Consider the following 19,018-nt stretch of genomic DNA (forward strand, 5'->3'; position numbering starts at 1 on the left):
CTGCAAACTAATAGGACAGGACCTCCCATCTTCCTGCGCTGTGTACGGCAGACATACAGACATCTTGCATTATGCTTTGTGCTTCAATTACAGAACAGAAACTGTGTGACGAAAATAGGTTTTAGACTGCACAGAAAACGTGATAATCATTTCAAGACCTTTATCCGGGTTTCGTGTTTTTATTGTGGATTTTAGTGTTACACGACTTCGCTTTTCGCAGTATACTCAACTTGGTATTTAGTCGACGTGATATCGCCATGAGAAAGAAAAGCTGGACCTTAAAATTGCAAGTATCTCTCATTTTTGTCTGTGCGTTTTTGGCTGACATGATATGTGGGCAGGTTCGATATTCCATACCAGAAGAAATGGTGGTGGGTTCTTTCGTCGGTGATATTGCAAAAGATTTGGGACTGGATCTTAAAAGGCTAACGGACAGAAGAGCTCGGATATTTACCGCGGGCAGCAGTGAGTATGTGGAACTGGACAAGCAAAGCGGGCATTTGATTGTTAAAGAGAGAATAGACAGGGAACAGTTATGCGGAAAAATATCTGTATGCAGTTTTAGTTTCGAGATTATTCTGGAAAATCCGATGGAGCTCCATCGTATTACTGTCGAAATACTGGATGTTAATGACAATGCTCCTCTATTTCCGGAGAGTAAAATAGAACTGGAAATAAGCGAATCCGCATCACCAGGAGCACGATTTTCACTAGAAAGTGCCGTAGACCCAGATGTGGGGACTAATTCTCTCCAAAGCTATTCCCTTGTACCCACTGACCATTTCAATTTGAAGATTCACAGTCGTTCGGGTAGTAGTAAAAACGTAGAAATGGTGCTCCAAACTGCTCTGGACAGAGAAAAGCATGAAGACCATTATTTGACATTGACTGCAACCGATGGCGGAAATCCTCAGAGATCTGGCACGGTTAAAATCCATATAAGAGTTCTAGATGCCAACGATAATGCTCCTTTGTTTAGCCAGTCTGTTTACAAAGCGTCAGTGCCAGAAGACGCAGTAAAGGGTACAGTGGTAACTACAGTAAGTGCTACAGACGCTGATGAAGAATACCATGGGTATGTGCAGTACTATTTTGAGCACGTTTCACCCAGTATCAAAGAAGTCTTCGAAATAGATCCCGGTACTGGTGAAATAAGAGTGGTGGGGCAATTAGACTTCGAGAAATGTAAACTTTATGAGATAAAAATTAAAGCAAAAGATCAGGGCGGTTTAACGGACTCCACTGAGGTAGTAATTGATATTATTGATATTAACGATAATATGCCTAAAATAACGCTAATGTCATTCTCAAGCACCATAGCTGAAGATTCAGTGCCTGGTACAGTAATAGCCATGATTAATGTCCAGGATCTTGACACGGGAAAGAACGGTCAAGTTACCTGTTCCATTGATAGAAATCTGCCATTCAAAATAGAATCGTCTTTGACGAACTATTACAGTTTGGTGACTGACACAAGTCTGGATAGGGAGCAGACCTCCCAATATAACATTACAATCACTGCTGCTGACGAGGGTGTTCCATCACTAACAAGTAAACAGACATTAACCATAACAATTTCTGACGTCAATGACAATGCACCTGAATTCGATCAGGAAGTATTTAGCGCATATGTGATGGAAAACAATTCGCCTTCATTATCTTTATTTTCTTTAAAAGCCAAAGATGCAGATCTGGGACCCAATGCTCGTATTTCATACTTTATTGTAGAAAACAATTTAAGTGACATGCCACTGTCGTCTTATATTTCAATAAACATAGACAGTGGAACACTCTATGCCGTGAGACCTTTTGATTATGAAAAGGTCAGGGATTTCAAAATTGTTGTTAAAGCTCAAGACGGTGGCTCTCCACCTCTTATCAGCAACGTGACTGTTAATATTTTTGTCCAAGACCAGAATGACAACTCTCCACAGGTCCTCTACCCAGTGCACACTGATGGCTCTCTGGTGGCTGAAATGGTGCCTCGTTCAGCAGATGTTGGCTATCTTGTCACTAAAGTTGTAGCTGTTGATGCTGATTCTGGACAGAACGCCTGGCTCTCATATAAACTGCTGAAAGCCACAGACAGGACTCTGTTTGAAGTGGGATTACAGAATGGAGAAATAAGAACTTCACGTCAGGTTACTGATAAAGATGCTGTGAAACAGAGGCTTGTTGTTGTAGTGGAGGACAACGGGCAGCCCTCTCGTTCAGCGACAGTGAATGTGAACGTGGCGGTGGCGGACAGCTTCCCTGAAGTGCTCTCGGAATTCACTGACTTCTCCCAGGACAAGGATTACAATGACAACCTGACTTTTTATTTAGTCCTGTCTTTGGCAGTAGTGTCCTTTCTTTTCATTGTTTCCATCATAGTCTTCTTGTCTGTGAAGTTTTACAGATGGAAACATACTAGGCTGTTCTATCAATCCAATGGGAATCTCCCTGTTATTCCAACTGCATATTGCCCACCTTATTATGCAGATATTGGTGGTACCGGAACTCTGCAGCGCATGTATAATTACGAGGTGTGTTTGACAACTGACTCCAGAAAGAGTGATTTCAAGTGTGTCCGGCCATGTAGTGACAGTACTGTTAATGTTGCCCCCAGTGGCATGGAAACAGTACAGAGGGAAAACAATCTGAAGGAAGACTCAGGCCTTAGCACAGAGGTGAGTCATTTCTAATTGTTCAGTGCACCAAATATTCTCATTTCAGGAAAGCTAAGAAAACGTTTATTTGTTCTGTATATTGATATCCTGATGTACTCTTGTTGTTCCTTTTCTTTTGTTTCTTTCACTTTTATTTCATTTCTAAAAATTTAGTTTAAAACATTCTAAACCTTGAACAATAACTCAGTTGAAGATAGTGGATACAGATTTAGGTGGAATTAGATTCCAAGTTTTGGTGATTTATGTTATGAGAATTTTCTTCATTTTTGCCCAATTTTAATTGTGGAGCGCAGGTGTGAGTGTGTGAAAGATAGTTAATAGAGCTCTTAACTGTCTTAACCAGCTGGGTACTCTCTTGATGTGACATGTTTAACAGATTCTCCTGACTCTTCATGGGCAATTTTAAAGAGACATGCTATAGAAAACCTGTAGACACACAGGCCACCCAGGACCTGTGTAGGCCTCCTTTGTGTGATCATCATATATTCACATTTAACATAGATATAGATAGTACAAATTCATTATTTATGTATATAGAACATGTACTTTAACTACCTCAATTATAAAGTCAGTGAAGTTCATATAGTTAAAGTACATTACATATAAATTGTTATTTTGAAAGACAGTCAATGAAGACATTTTTACTTTGACAGTTAGACAGTCATTCAGTATGCATATACAGCTTCTTTGTACAAACAGTATTTGAACGTCAGACCTTATGATTTTTATTCATCTTTTATTTTAACTGTGTAAATTTGATATAAATTTTGAAAATCACCACTATATCCCACTATATATGCCTTTAGTACAGACGCATGAATAAGCACATCAGGGGGCATACAGTGAAATTCATGAATTATGCACAACATTCAGGGCAAAATTCAAGTGATCACAAGTTTATTTCGGAACTGAAAGGAGTATAAAATAAATACACTGCTCCCAAACTACTGCCTTAAAATACACTTACCTCCACTTTTATACAAGCCTGTTGTCACTATTATACAGTATATTCATCTACAGTATGTGCATGTAAATCTACACAGACTAATGTAAAGACAGTCACACTTAACACTGTGAAAGTGTGCATTTAAAGTGTATTATATTGTAGGTGATTATGTTGTGCAATTGGTTTCGTGTCATTTATAATGTGAGTTTTTTCCAATGTTGGTTGACAGGTTGTTAATTGCAGAACTTTAAAATTAAAGCCCTTGTTTCCAAATAGAGTTTGCTAATAAACAGTATACTACGGAATATATTCTCAATGTATGTTCTATCTCCTTTATCAGTACAGAATCAGGCACAGACGGTGTGAATTGGATGTAATGCTAAAATTATGATACTGTATGCATGATTAAATCGGTTTTCAAAAGTTAGTTTGTAAAATAGATTGCAGTAAAAATGTGTTTCATAGCTTTCTTCTCCTCGGGTAAATATAATTCTTGATGAATCTCCTGTACAAATTACTACAATACTTATACTGTTGTGCATGTCATTCTGTGTTGCATCTACAGTAGTCATCACACAGACAAGTGGTTTGGTCAGGAAAATAGCTTCTGAAATGCAATACAAATTGTGTTGAGGAAAGCAAGTCAGCATTGGTTCAAAATAGTACAGGTTCAATATGTTGGTCACTTTACAACTATATACAGTATATCCTAAATACAGTCACTGCCATTTGGTTTTGGACCATGTCAGAAGCCACATTCTGTTAAATCAGATAAATCTTTATGGTATATTTAACCCACAAACCAATTAATAAGTTCATTAGAATAATTTGGTAAATATTTAGATATTTGTATTCTGTGTAGTTTATATTTTTAGGCAAAACCTAATTTAGGCCAAATGTCGCTAAAAAGTAAAGCTTTAAAAGAGGCTGGTAGGTTTGCTGTAGTTTTGTTTGGTTTTGGTCCAATTTCTTTATTTATTATTTATTCTAGTGAAGAAAAGGATTAATTAATGTGTAGGGAAAGTGTTTAAGAAAATGTTGGTAATGCACCAATTTAAAATTGGAGATACAGTACTGTTATAAAGAAAACCAACTCCATCCATCCATTTTCTAACCTCTTCCTTCAAATTAGGGTCAATGGGGAGCCAAGGCCTATCATGGCCAGCAGTTGGTGCAAGGTGGGGTACACCATGGACAGGGCACCAGTCCATCACAGGGCACACACAGACACAAACATACACACACTCACACTACAGCCAATTTTGCCAGAAGCAAATGAACCTGTGAGAATGTATTTGGACTGTAGGAGGAAACCAGAGAGCCTGGAGGAGACCCGGAGTAACACAGGCAGAACTTGATAACTCCAGGCAGGTCACATCCCAGGTCACAGTTGAATGTAGGGCCCCAGCGCTGTGAGGCAGTAATGCTAACCCCTCTGCTACCATGCCATCGGCGAAGCAAGTCACACTAAACTCTTTTCTCTGGTTTTCACAATTGGCAATAACTTGCATCCTATATTTATTGACTGCAATAAAGAACACTGAAGTGCAGCAAACTGGGATTTAATTTAATAGCCACATTCACCAGCATTTTCTTCCAGTATGCCACAGAGCAGCTGGAACATCAGAAAATGTTAGTGATTTGGGGTTTCACTTGATATTTTGCAAAGAACATACATTTTTCACCACAGCTAGCACAATGGCTTACGTAATGCTCACACTATGAACATGGATACATAATTCAACACGTCCTTTGCAAAGATAATACTTCCTTTAGCACAGTGCCCTTTGGCACTATGCTAAGGGATTGGACTGAATTGTATGTCTCATTGAGAATAATGCCACCTCCTGGTCCACTGGCAGCAATTCCACAAGTAAACTGAACTCCCTGAGAGGCCTGCTATCCAGAAACTGATATCAATGCATGTGTAGGTTCTGAGGTCAGGGCTCAGAAAGGTATCAACCATTGTGGAACTGATTTTCTGTTTTTTGCTGATTTAAAGTTTCAAATTCGAACCAAAAACAAAAAACACAAAAAATCCTCCCTCCCCCATACATTATTCCAATTGTTGGATGTAAATATACAGTTTGTTGCAGATTTTGTAGCGGTTTACCCACTATTACAAATTGAATAGCAAAACCATTACACAGTGGAAAGAAAAAACATTTTTAGAATTGCATTTCAGCTAGAAGTGCTAAGTTCCAGTATAATAAAAAAAAGCAGGTCATTCTGTCTCAGTAGTGAATAGTTGTTAGGATTAACACAGAAATTTCCTTTGAGGCTGTGATTGAAAATTGACTAAATAGTGTAATTGAGGGCTGGTTCCGTTTGTAAGTGTTACAATACATTAATGTACACTCTGCAGATAGAAAAGCAGAATCAATTTGAAACATGCATCAGTATATCAATATCTTAGCTTAACATCTACTTCTAAAAAAGCACTGCTATTGCAGTCCTGTCTGTGTTGCATTGTTGATCAGATTTACAATACAATGCAACATGAACAGGACTGCAACAGAGATAGTAGGGGGTGTTTATTGCCATATGTACACATACATTGGAATTCTTAATCGCTCTGATCTCTCGGGACATACACAGAACAACAGACAACACTACACAATGTAGACAACAGGAACAATAAATATACAGTGGAAAAATAAATAAATATGTAGTAGTGAGACAGAAACAAAAGTGTAAACTATGTAAAAAATGCAGAGTGCAGATGTGGGTTGAGTCTGAGGCCCTGCAGTTAGCTGTTGTTGAGGATGCGCACTGCAGTGGGATAGAAGCTGTTCTTAAGTGTAGTGGCCCTTGCTTTAACAGTGCGGTACCACTTGCCAGAGGGTAGGGGGAGAACAGTTTGTGGCAGGGATGGTTGGGATCCTGAATGATGGATTGGGGTTTTTGATGGTACAGTAAATCACATCCTTTGATCCTCTGTGCTGTTACCATAACCCTTTGTAGTGCATAGCCGTGCTTTTCTAGCCTTCATCATTTAGCTGTTGAGTGTGCCTTCTGTTACTTATTAATAGTAAAATTCCAGCAATAGACTCTGTGGTTGTCACATTATAGCAAGCATGTGGGGGGAGGGGGAAGGGAGCAGATGTTTCACCCAGAGATTCTACAAATGTAGTGAACTAACTGTGATTTAGGACCCACTGTAGACTGATTTTTTCTTGCATTTATAGAAACTAGGTGTTGTACTAGCTTACTCCAAAAAAGATGGCACACTGGTTTGTTGTTTCACCTTTGCAAATAATTTCTTAAGTTTTTTATAGATGAGTGCTAGGGAGAGTTAATTTCCAGTTTTTCAAGCATCTTGAAATGTGTTTAAATGTTTGTTTGCTAAACATTCAGTAATGGCATGTAACTGAAGCTTTTAAAAGTTAACCATAGCTTTATTGTTTGAGTGACAAAGAGAACTGTATACAGTATATAATGTGTTGGTACTGTATATTATCTTAATGTACTTGCAATGACTTGTGTACTATTGGTGTCATGTTTGTACAGTAATTTTTCAATTCAATTTCATTTATAGAATCTATATTATTGAAAGAGATTTTCTATTACTTGGTGTTCAAATGGCCCTGTTAGATACTTCCTTGCAGTGATTTCAATAAACTTTGCTTATAAACAACCTTCAGAAAGGTTCAGCTATTTCTATATACTTAATTAAAAGCTTGCAGAATGTAATGTTGAATGCCAGTTGAAAATAACATACTGTAGGTGCAAAAAGTTTAATAGGAGAATAAAATTAATACACTGCTTCTAAACTACCACCTTAAAATACACGTACCTGTACATTCACTCTGATACAAGCTTGTTGTCACTAATATACAGTATATTACCATAGTACCATATGTGCATGAAATTTACACAGATTAATGTAAAGACAGTCACACTTAACATTGTAAAAGTGTGCATTTAAAGTGCATTATATTGTAGGTGATTATGCTGTGCAATTGGTTTCACGTCATTTATAATGTGAGTTTTTACCAATGTTGTTTGACAGGTTGCGAATTGCAGAATTAAACCCCTTGTTTCCAAATATGAATGAACTGTATAAAGAACCAATCTTGGTTTATATCTTAAAAGCATTATTAAAGCTGACATAGGCTGAACATTTTGGCATTTAGGCAATATAAGAAATATAGAAGGAATAATTTCCTTCTCTGGCATGTGTGGTAACCTCTGCAGCACAGTACCTAGATTGCAAATTTCGTAGTTGTATTTTCTGCAAGACAATTTTTGAAATCTAATCCTTTTGGTGCAGCATTGTGGTGCAGTGGTTAGTATTACTGTCTTGCAGCACTGAGGAGCTGGGTTAAACTCCTGGGGTGATATCTGCGTGGAGTTTGTATAGTCTATGTTCCTGGTTCTCTGGTTTCCACACACAGTGCAAAGACACACTGGTAGGTTAACTGGCTTCTGGGAAATTTGTCCCCAGTGTGAGTGTGTGTCTGCCTTGTGCCTGTTGCTTCCCAGAATAGGCCCCAGCCCTTCTGTGACCTTGTATTTAATACAGCAGTTAGGAAGTGGTGGATGGAAAATCATTTTGATACTACATTTGTGAATTATAAAACGTATCTATGTGCTTTAGTATACATTTGTGACAATAATTTTACAAGATTATAACTTTAAATTATGTGAAGAACCAAAAAGAAAAGGCTTTTTTTCATCCCAATGTACTGCTATGCCTCAGAACACTGCTCTTTGTATTTGTGTTCCATTCCTCAGTCAAGTGAACTACAATATCAGGATGTGGGGGATTATTCTGGAATGATGTGTACATTCTCGTTAATTAAATCTGGAAGCAATAATTCACAAGTTTACAGCAAAAAGTAGTCTGTAGCCAGTGGAGTCTGAGCTCACGGTACTGTATATGCAGGCCTAGCTATGGTGAGCTACTGAATGTTGTTGTTTTTAATGCAATCTCAGCATCATGCATCAGCCTATAGAATACAATGGATTTTTGTTTGCATCATATTCATCATGACAGATTACTTCATTTTTAGCCTCTTAGGATGAATTAGCTCAAGTACGGCTTTTTTTCAGCTTTTTTTAATACCTTTTTCAAAGTATAAGGAACACTCTCTTTTTATCCTTTTATTTTTAAACGTCTGCTCCATGTGCACCTTCCCCCTGCAATGCTCATGGAGCAGAAGCAGCTTTCTTCAGCTTCAGACCCCTCCCCCATCCCCTCACTGCAGTCTTGTTGGAATAATGCTCATTGACTGCAAACTGCACACACTGCTGTCTCACCTTTTATGCTGGCTTCAGCAATGACAGGAGTTTTTTGTTTTCTAAACTGTGTAAAATTTTATATTTTAAATAAGTGAAGGTTTTTGTCTCTGATTTGTGCTGGAAAAGGTGTATTATATTATTGCTGGTGGGCATGCTATTTTCTGTACTAACATTTAAATGAAAAGGGCAAACTTTGTGGTATGGCATTTTCATTTACTTTGCAAGATGTTAAGAATGCCTTTCTGCGGAGGACATAATTGTGGCGTAAAAATATAATGTAGAAATATTTTATTTTACTAGACACCTTGTAAAATTGCTGTTTAGACCATCTTAATTATATTCTAATCCACGTGCCATAGGTTTTAGGCACTTGGAGGGATATTATTAAGTTTGATTTGTATAAATCTTTATGTAGATCTATATTTATGGCATGATCTGTTTTTCTAGAATGTGTGTTGCAGACAGCTAGTGCTGTCTTTTCCTTAGCAAGCCCTCAGAACAGGAGGTGGGATGTGTTGCCATGGAAACAGGCTGACTCATGTTGAAGGCTATACCATCTAACTATAACAGGGGGATGCAGAAAAGTGCGTGCTTCAGTGCCGTAACCAGAAAGCAAGTAACCAGGGTGAAACATCCCCCTTATGAGCTGTGATATTGTAGCCTTCCTTAGGACAGCGTTTCAACAAAAGGAAGCCCTTGGGGTTTTATCTCTGTGTGTTGGTAATGCTTAACTAAATTGTTAGACAAAAAAAAAACAATGGTAAATATTGTACTGTTTTATACACACAAAAGAGTTTAGGAATTCCTAGAATATAGTGCATATTCATTATCATAGGATCAAGACTATTTATAGTTGCTAAATGACATGTGTAAAATGTTGATAAAAATGCAAGATTTACTCACATACAACACACATTTATTTGTAAAATGTACTTTTAAATGCATTAACTTTGTCTTGAAGAACATCTACTGTACATTCATTTTTTAATTATTTAACATTTTCAAGAAATTTCAGGGAGCTCCATTCTAATTGTTCTGATGTGGAGATAATTAGTTAAACAGTTGTGAAAACTAAATAAAAGAATACCTGTATTTCTCCATTTGATTGGACTTCATTGTTGCTTTTTTAAAAAAAAAAAAATTATCAACACATCAAGTGTTTTTCTCTTTTTGTTCAAATTTGAAAAGACTAGTTCCTGTATATCCCTTTTCTCACATGTAGGAGCAGGTGAATGATGTTACTACTGAGTGTTAACATACAGGAAACCTCAGAAATTGCCACCATCACTTTAAAATTATATTCCTGTTTGGTATTTGTGCCTTAATTTTAGATAATTGTGCTTTTAATATGTACATGTAATTGAATTTCTGTAGCATAGGGTGCATGAGGAGTATACAGAGGTGAGGAAAATGAATGAGCCACTATTTTAATTACTCATATTAAGCTCTATGAACATTTCATTCAGCGGCACGCTGTAAAGTTATCATCCAGGTGTTTTCACAACTGCATGCCATTTACTCAAGCACTGTAGTATGAAATACTATACGATAGACATTTTGTTTCCAAATTTAGAGGATCTGCATTCTAAGTTTTTCACTAAGCTACTTCTAGATGTGTGCAAAAGCATCTAACTGGTCTTTTCAAATGTGAACAATAAGAAGCACACTTGAAACAACTGCGAAATTGGGGTGGGGAATTAGAAAAAAGCAACAGTGAAGTCCAATTAAACAGATAAATGCAGGCTTTCTGTACTGCTAAACATGGTTTAGTGTCTGCATCTGTATCTTATCTGTGTATTTCATCTCAATGTCCTAAGAAATAATCAGATGCAGGGATCTATCCGTAGGTCTGTGTGCTTGCTGTGTATATAACTTTATATATGTGCCAATGTGAGCCTTGTTTAATGTTTTGTTATTCGGCAGTCAAGTATCCGAAAGGTTAAAAGACTTATTTGAGGTGGGGGGGAGATGTAAAAAGCGTTTAAGACTAAGCTTATAGAAGAGACTGGGGGATTGCAAGAAAGAAAATGAAGTGATGTTACAATATTCATTTTGTGAACGAACACTAAAAACGTGCATCTCTTGCGTATTCCCTGGGACTACCGCTTGGTATACAGTATCACACCCCATCTGTTTATTTACTAGTGCAGCATGTAGCCGCACCCGCTGAATTCGTCGCCTGTGTGGCGCTGTTCACCATGTTGGTGCTGAAACAGCTCTGCTTGCTTCTGCTGGGCGGAATCACTGTACTAGTTTGCCAGAAATAGCACAGATTTAATAAGCCGTGATTCATTGCGCGACAGACATTAGGATTTATTTACTTATCTAAGTGACTTGTATCGATTGAAATATATATATATTACAGATAAGTGAAAGAAATATCAATTGTAAACTGTAATCTATAAGAACATATTCAGTTTTAGGCTCGTTATATACTTGCTGTATTGTTGTTCCTAAATAGCGGTCTCCGACAATATGACTGTAATCTTCCTTTCTTTATTCATGCAATCACAAGCAATCTCTTTTGCTACAATAAGATAAGAATACTGACATTTATTTAGCCCTGCAGATATATTTGTTATGAAGAAATGGCCAAATGCAGCCTATCGTCTTAATACGACTAAATTCAGTTTTATGTAGCCAAAGGAGCTGGAAAATGTTCATTAAATTAATTTCAGTAAATAAGCTTTTACAATCACATTTCTGAAATGATGCATGCATATTTATATGCGAGTGTACACATGCATATACTCAGATGTGAATGGAAAAGTACATTTTGTGTAAATTATTAAAAATATGGCTGCTGATTTGTTAAACTTCAGTTAAAATTCAGTTAAATTTCGTGTATGCTTTGAATGGTTAAATCATTATACTGTAGAATTAACAAATCACATATACATTAGTACGTGCTGCAGCAATTGTAAAACCTTCTATATTAAATGCATAATTTAGAGATAAATTTAATTCCTGCTTGTTCGATCTCACTCTCTGTCTTCAACACTGAAAGAGAGTTGTGGCTATTTATAGCAGATTAATGAGAGAGAATAATTACACCCTTAGCCTAGTGAGGCGCTATGATAACACGCACAGAAGCTAAGCTTCCGTTTATAATGTCTGAACTTACAGTAAACTGGGCACAAAACTTCAGTGAATGATGTTTCTAGCACATCAGCTTGTTTTTTTTCTGGCTTCTGTATTTCACTTGATAAACCAAACATACCATTTAATTTATTATATTTATGTTAGCGTATTAAAAAATGTGTCTTAAATTGAAGCTGCACTGTTCCTTTCAGAACATTACCACCAGGAAGCCAATACCATAAGGGAATTGTCTGATATATAAAACATCTAATTAGCCAGACATCACCATAATGACTAATGACCAGGCTAAATCTAAGTGGAATATAAAATACTGCGCTTTATGATATGTCTCTTCTTTCTATTCAGATAACAGTGTGCGCTTATTGATGAAAAAGGAGAAGGTGGCTTTAAAAGGTGCATGCAGAACTAGCATTTAACAGACCTGGTTAATCTATTTGTTCAAAAAATTTGATAATATTATAAATTGTTTAATGTGCAAAGTGTTCAGAAAAGTGTATTTGCTGGCACAAAGGGAACAACGTGTTAATATGTTTATTAGTAAGAGAAAGTAGAATAAAATAGCAAAACGTTGATAGAAATTGCTGCAAATGCTAATGCACAAACAATGCTACCAAACACAAATGATATTCAAAACAAAATGTAATGTGGGCACGGCAGGAAAAAAAGTCAGTAGCAATTGCATGCATATACTGTATACTGTATGTCGTGTGGGTACATACCTTTAGAGTGAAGTGGAACTGTGCCTTTAAGGCACTGTACATTGCCGATTGGATGAACCAGCCCGATGTGCACACCAATAAACTTGTGCACTATACAAAGAGATCTACTCCCTCCCCCCGTGTACTGCACTGTAACCCTTGCAAAGCTCATAACTGAAGGAGCAAGGGCTGTGCACACAATTACTGTGAGAAAAAATTGCTTTTAGAATAATCGGCAAGTGTTGATTTAAACGGACAAGCTTCATTTAGACATATTTGGTTTTGGAATGGATTTAAGGCAAACACGTGGGTAAAAGAAAAATATTTTTGTTGCAACTGGGCGATGAAACGCGGGACATGGAATCGAATCTTCAAATGGCAAGCTCTGTGGTTGTGTCACTTTTTTCTTTTGTGGGATACAATAGACGGACAGATTCGTTACACGATCCCAGAGGAGCTAAATAAAGATTCAGTTGTTGGAAATATTGCGAAAGATTTGGGATTGGGAATTGCAGAAATTTCTAATCGCAGACTGCGGATAGCTTCTGAAGGTGGTAAGCAGTATTTTAGTGTGAATTTCGAAAAAGGCGAATTGGTCGTAAGCGAGAGGATAGACAGGGAAGATCTATGTGGACAAAGCGTCCCTTGTTTGCTACCCTTAAAAGTTATTATTGAAACACCACTGCAGCTGTTCCATGTGGATGTTGAAATCCAGGACATTAATGACAATTCTCCTAGTTTTGTTACTAATGAGCGTGTGTTAAAGATTGCGGAGTCAATAACCCCCGGCGCTAGGTTTCTTCTAGAAAGTGCTGTGGATCCGGATGTAGACAGAAACACATTGCGTTCCTATAATATTAACCAGAACGACAATTTTATTTTGAATGTTAAAACTCACAGGGATGGTACCAAAATCCCTGAGTTGGTTCTTGAAAAATCACTGGACAGAGAGAAGCAGGCTGTTCACCAGCTTGTGCTGACAGCTGTAGATGGAGGGAATCCAGCTAGATCGGGGACATCACAAATTACTGTGATGGTACTTGATAATAACGATAACGCGCCCCACTTTGAAAAAACGTTTTATGAAGCCGGTTTAGTTGAAAATACACCCCCGGGCACGGTGTTTTTAAAAGTCAAGGCCACTGACTCAGACGAAGGTCTTAACGGAGAAATACATTATAACTTTGGAGACCAGACACCTGCTGTCGTTCGCAGGTTATTTGAGGTAAATTCACAAACTGGTGAAATTATAGTAACGGGGCAACTGGATTATGAAGAAACAAATTTGTATAAATTTGATATAATTGCGAAAGATAAGGGTAATCCAGAAATGGAGAGTCACTGTAGTATTCAAGTAGAAGTTACTGATGTGAATGACAATTCTCCAGAAATCATTCTGACCTCATTAACTACGCCAGTCCCGGAAGACTCCGTAATAGGGACAGTAATAGCATTAATTAGTGCAAAAGACGCAGATTCGGGAGAAAATGGAAAGGTTGCTATAGAAGTTGACCCGTTTTCACCATTTAAAATAACGTCTTCGTTTTCAAATCACTATACATTGATAACAAATGCCCCGTTAGACCGCGAGTCTCACTCAGAATACAACATTGAACTAAAAGCAAGTGACTCGGGTTCACCTCCCCTGTCTACAAAGAAAACTGTAACAGTGAACATTTCTGATGTCAATGATAACCCACCTCGCTTCTCAAAATCTCATTATTCAGTATATGTAAACGAAAACGCCACCCCGGGCACAATACTGTATTCGGTGTCTGCTTCTGATTTAGATCTTGGGGACAATGCCAAGATATCCTACACAATTTTGGATTGCAAAGTGCAAGAGATAGCAGTGTCCTCATACGTTTACATTAACAGTGATAATGGCAGCATTTACAGCATGCATTCTTTCGACTATGAGAAATTAAAAGTATTTCAAATTCAAGTGCAGGCAAAAGACCAAGGTTCTCCTCCTCTGAGCAGCAACGTGACTGTTCATGTCTTTATTCTGGATCAGAACGACAATGTCCCCGCTGTCATTTACCCGTCTGCAGATATGGGATCTCTTCCTCATCAGAAGATGCCCCGGTCTGCTAAAGCGGGACATCTCGTTACCAAGGTGACGGCAGTGGACGCTGACTCTGGTCACAACGCCTGGATTTCTTATAAGCTTGTTGAGGCTACAGACGACACTCTGTTCAGTGTGAATCTCCATACTGGAGAGGTCAGGACTAAACGTGGTGTTTCTGAACAGGATGACTCCATTCAGAGACTTGTTATAGAAATGAAGGACAACGGAGAGCCGGTACAGTCCGCTACAGTCACAATTGATATTTCATTAGAGGATGGTGTCCATGAACCTATTTTGGATTTCCGACAGAAATCGAAAGAACCCAGTAACAAATCTAGCAAAATTACTTTTTATTTAATACTTGCTCTTGCCTCTGTGTCTGTAATTTCTTTTCTGACGTTTGTCATATTAGCAGTGAAGTGCGTTAGGAACAGCAGAGGTGCTGCGTGTTGTTGTGTCAAACGTGCCGACAAGAATCCACAGAGAAACTTGCAGTTACAGCTGAACACTGACGGGCCTATAAAGTACATAGAGGTCCTGGGAGGTGACATGTTATCTCAAAGCCAGTCCTTTAGATCCTGCTTTTCTCCCATTTCCGAGATCAGTGATTTCACCTTCGTGAAACCCAGCAGCACTACAGACTTTAAAGAGATAATAAACGTCCTTGACGCGTCTTTACCTGACAACTCTTGGAGTTTTGAAAGTCAACAGGTGAGCACTGTGTAATGCACGTATTTAGCTTCATACAAAATATCATATTTGCAATGATTTACAAAAGACAGTTCTTTCTTTTACCTTTTGCTAACTTGATAATAAATAAACTTGTTGCAATATTTCTTAAAATGCGAGAGGTGTAAAGGAAGAACAATTGGTATGCAACATCGATTGAATTGTGGTTGACATTCAATATTACATGTATACAAAAAACAGTTATAGACACCTGTTTTGAATTAAGGTTTTGGTTTTGAAGGTGATCTTTGATCTGTGATATTATGAGATGTAATGATGTGTGACTCGTTTAAGAAGTAATGCATATAATATACCCAATTACTAGTGGATTTGTGGCGGAAAATGAAGCCACTATACTGTTATTATGGAATGACTTTAAAGTTTCCTGCTAAAGTGAACTATTGGCTGTTACAATCCAGTACATATTGATACCGTCTAGTCCGCTGTTCGTCGAGTTTAAATTTAGTCATAATGTAAAAAAATACTTTAAAAATAATATCCAATTACAGGAAGCGAGTACGAAAAAAAGGTGCTGGAATATTTATTGAAATAGGCGGCTTTTGTAAAATATAAACCCAGTGTTTATATGACTTCATTATATTCGTACGAAAGCATCAGTATTACGTTTCTGCGCTGCTGTTTAGAAAATTACAATATCATGTCTCAAGAATTTAGAATTATGTTGATCAGTGTGTTTCAAAATGGTATTATATTGTGAAATCCAAAACGACGTGTCCTCAAATAGAGCATACAGCAAGCACTTTCTTCTATCTGTAAAGATACTGTTGCTTTAAAACGTAGAATGTATCTTATTGGGTGAGCCTGTGTGGTGTTGTCCTCCAATCACATTTTGAACTGTACAAAGAGATCTACTCCCCCCTCACCACCAGCAGCACCGTAACCCTTACAATGCTCAGAGCAAGATGAAGAAGGGTTGTATGCATGGCGTCTGGTTTAAAAAGATAGAAATGTTATTAATTGATATGAAAAAAATAATTATTTGTATGTAATACATCAGAGTGATGTCCATCTCTCTTGGACATGCATCGGCAATTTACTATGCTTTATAAAAACAGCGTTGGTGCAGGATTTTAAACGAGGGGTTCGGAGAGATGAATAATCGAACGAAGAAAATATTTTTGGAATCGCAGGCACTGTGGTTGTTTCACTTCTTTCTCTTGTGGATAACAGCAGACGGACAGCTCAGGTACACAGTTCCAGAGGAATTAAACGAGGGCTCACTTGTCGGGAATATAGCAAAGGATTTGGGCTTGAGTGCTGCTGAAATTTCGGACCGTAAGATGCGGATAGCTTCTGAAGCTGGAAAACAGTATTTCAATGTGGATTTGAGCAAAGGCGAATTGGTTGTGATCGAGAAAATCGACAGGGAATATCTTTGTGGGCAGAAGGCAAGTTGCCTTTTACCGCTGGAAATTATCATTGAAACGCCACTGCAGTTATACCGTGTGGAGGTTGAAATCCAGGATATCAATGACAATGCACCGGGTTTTCAAACAATGGAGCACGTTTTAAACATCGGTGAGCATGTAGCTCCTGGAGCGCGATTTCCATTGGAGAGCGCACAGGACCCCGATGTTGGTAGTAACGCATTGAGTTCGTATCTTTTGAACCCTAACGATTTTTTTTCTTTGAATATAAAGAGTCATGACGACGGTACGAAGGTCCCTGAGCTAATTTTGAAAAAAGCTCTAGACAGGGAGACACAAGCTGCTCTCCACTTGACTTTGACTGCGGTGGACGGAGGCAAACCGGCTAGGTCAGGGACAACAGAGATCATTGTCCAGGTGTTAGACATCAATGACAATGCTCCACGATTTGAAAAGCCTGTGTACAAAATTGCGTTGAGTGAAAACACCAGTAAAGGCACAGTCGCTGTTGAAGTCAAAGCGAAAGACTTAGACGAAGGTCCTAACGGGGACATTCAATACTCATTCGGGGATCACACACAGGAAACTGTGCAAAAGCTTTTTGAGGTAAATTCCCTCACGGGTGAAATTGTCGTAAAAGGCCAGATAGATTATGAATTATCTAAGTCGTACAAATTTGATGTTCGCGCAATAGACAATGGTAATCCCAAAATGGAAGAACACTGTACAGTGCATGTAGAAATTACTGACATAAACGATAACGCTCCAGAAATAGTTTTTACTTCCTTACCAAGTCCCGTTTTGGAGAACGCTACCATTGGAACAGTAGTTGCTTTAATCAGTACAAAAGATTTAGATTCTGGGGAAAACGGCAACGTTAATTTGCAGCTACATTCAGGTAATCCATTTAAACTTAAATCGTCATTTTCTAACCATTATGCTTTGGTTACTGACGCTTCGTTAGATCGAGAAATGTTTCCGGAGTATAATATTGAAATATTTGCAATAGACTCCGGCTCTCCGCCTCTTTCAACTAAGAAAACCGTGACTGTCAGTGTTGTGGATGTCAATGACAACCCGCCTCGTTTTTCACAACCCTCTTATTCAGTGTATGTGAAGGAAAACAGTGCCCCTGGAGCAGTTCTGTGCTCAGTGTCCGCTTCTGATCCCGATCTGGGGGAGAATGCAAAGGTTTCCTACACTATTTTAGATTCAAAGGTGCAAGATGTTTCTATTTCTTCGTATGTATATATCAATTCCGACAATGGCAGCATTTTCAGTATGCAATCATTTGACTATGAGAAATTAAAAGTATTTCAGATTCAGGTAAAGGCAACCGACAACGGGTCACCGTCAGAAAGCAGCAACGTGACTGTTCATGTCTTTATTCTGGATCAGAACGACAATGTCCCCGCTGTCATTTACCCGTCTGCAGATATGGGATCTCTTCCTCATCAGAAGATGCCCCGGTCTGCGAAAGCGGGACATCTCGTTACCAAGGTGACAGCAGTGGACGCTGACTCTGGTCACAACGCCTGGATTTCTTATAAGCTTGTTGAGGCTACAGACGACTCTCTGTTCAGTGTGAATCTCCATACTGGAGAGGTCAGGACTAAACGTAGAGTTTCTGAACAGGATGACTCCACTCAGAGACTTGTTATAGAAATGAAGGACAACGGAGAGCCAGTACAGTCCGCTACAGTCACAATTGATATTTCATTAGAAGATGGTGTCCATGAACCTACTTTGGATTTCCGACAGAAATCGAAAGAACCTGATAAAAAATCGAGCAAAATTACTTTTTATTTAATACTTGCTCTTGCCTCTGTGTCTGCAGTTTCTTTTCTGACGTTTGTCATATTAGCAGTGAAGTGCGTTAGGAACAGCAGAGGTGCTGCGTGTTGTTGTGTCAAACGTGCCGACAAGAATCCACAGAGAAACTTGCAGTTACAGCTGAACACTGACGGGCCTATAAAGTACATAGAGGTCCTGGGAGGTGACATGTTATCTCAAAGCCAGTCCTTTAGATCCTGCTTTTCTCCCATGTCCGAGATCAGTGATTTCACCTTCGTGAAACCCAGCAGCACTACAGACTTTAAAGAGATAATAAACGTGCTTGACGCCTCGCTGCCTGACAACTCCTGGAGTTTTGAAAGTCAACAGGTGAGCAC

The 19,018-nt window shown here is 38.3% G+C and overlaps 1 protein-coding gene across 37 annotated transcripts in view; it reads left to right on the forward strand.

The window, feature by feature from the left end:
• LOC148650534 (protocadherin gamma-C5-like) overlaps nt 1-19,018 on the forward strand; it is a 216,054-nt gene that overhangs the window by 158,564 nt on the left and 38,472 nt on the right. For 2 of the 37 annotated variants that reach the window (XM_088604418.1, XM_088604417.1), the window contains one exon: nt 342-2,669. The exons of 34 other annotated variants lie outside the window; for them this stretch is intronic. In XM_088604418.1, the coding sequence (XP_088460544.1) occupies nt 342-2,669 (2,328 nt within the window). Of the gene's footprint in view, nt 1-341; nt 2,670-16,354; nt 19,011-19,018 lie in introns of those variants that run through there. One more of the 37 variants, XM_088604429.1, reaches the window with a different exon arrangement.

The sequence above is a fragment of the Lepisosteus platostomus genome, chromosome 13 (assembly GCF_059453375.1).
Source record: "Lepisosteus platostomus isolate fLepPlt1 chromosome 13, fLepPlt1.hap1, whole genome shotgun sequence".
In the NCBI taxonomy this organism is placed as follows: domain Eukaryota; kingdom Metazoa; phylum Chordata; class Actinopteri; order Semionotiformes; family Lepisosteidae; genus Lepisosteus; species Lepisosteus platostomus.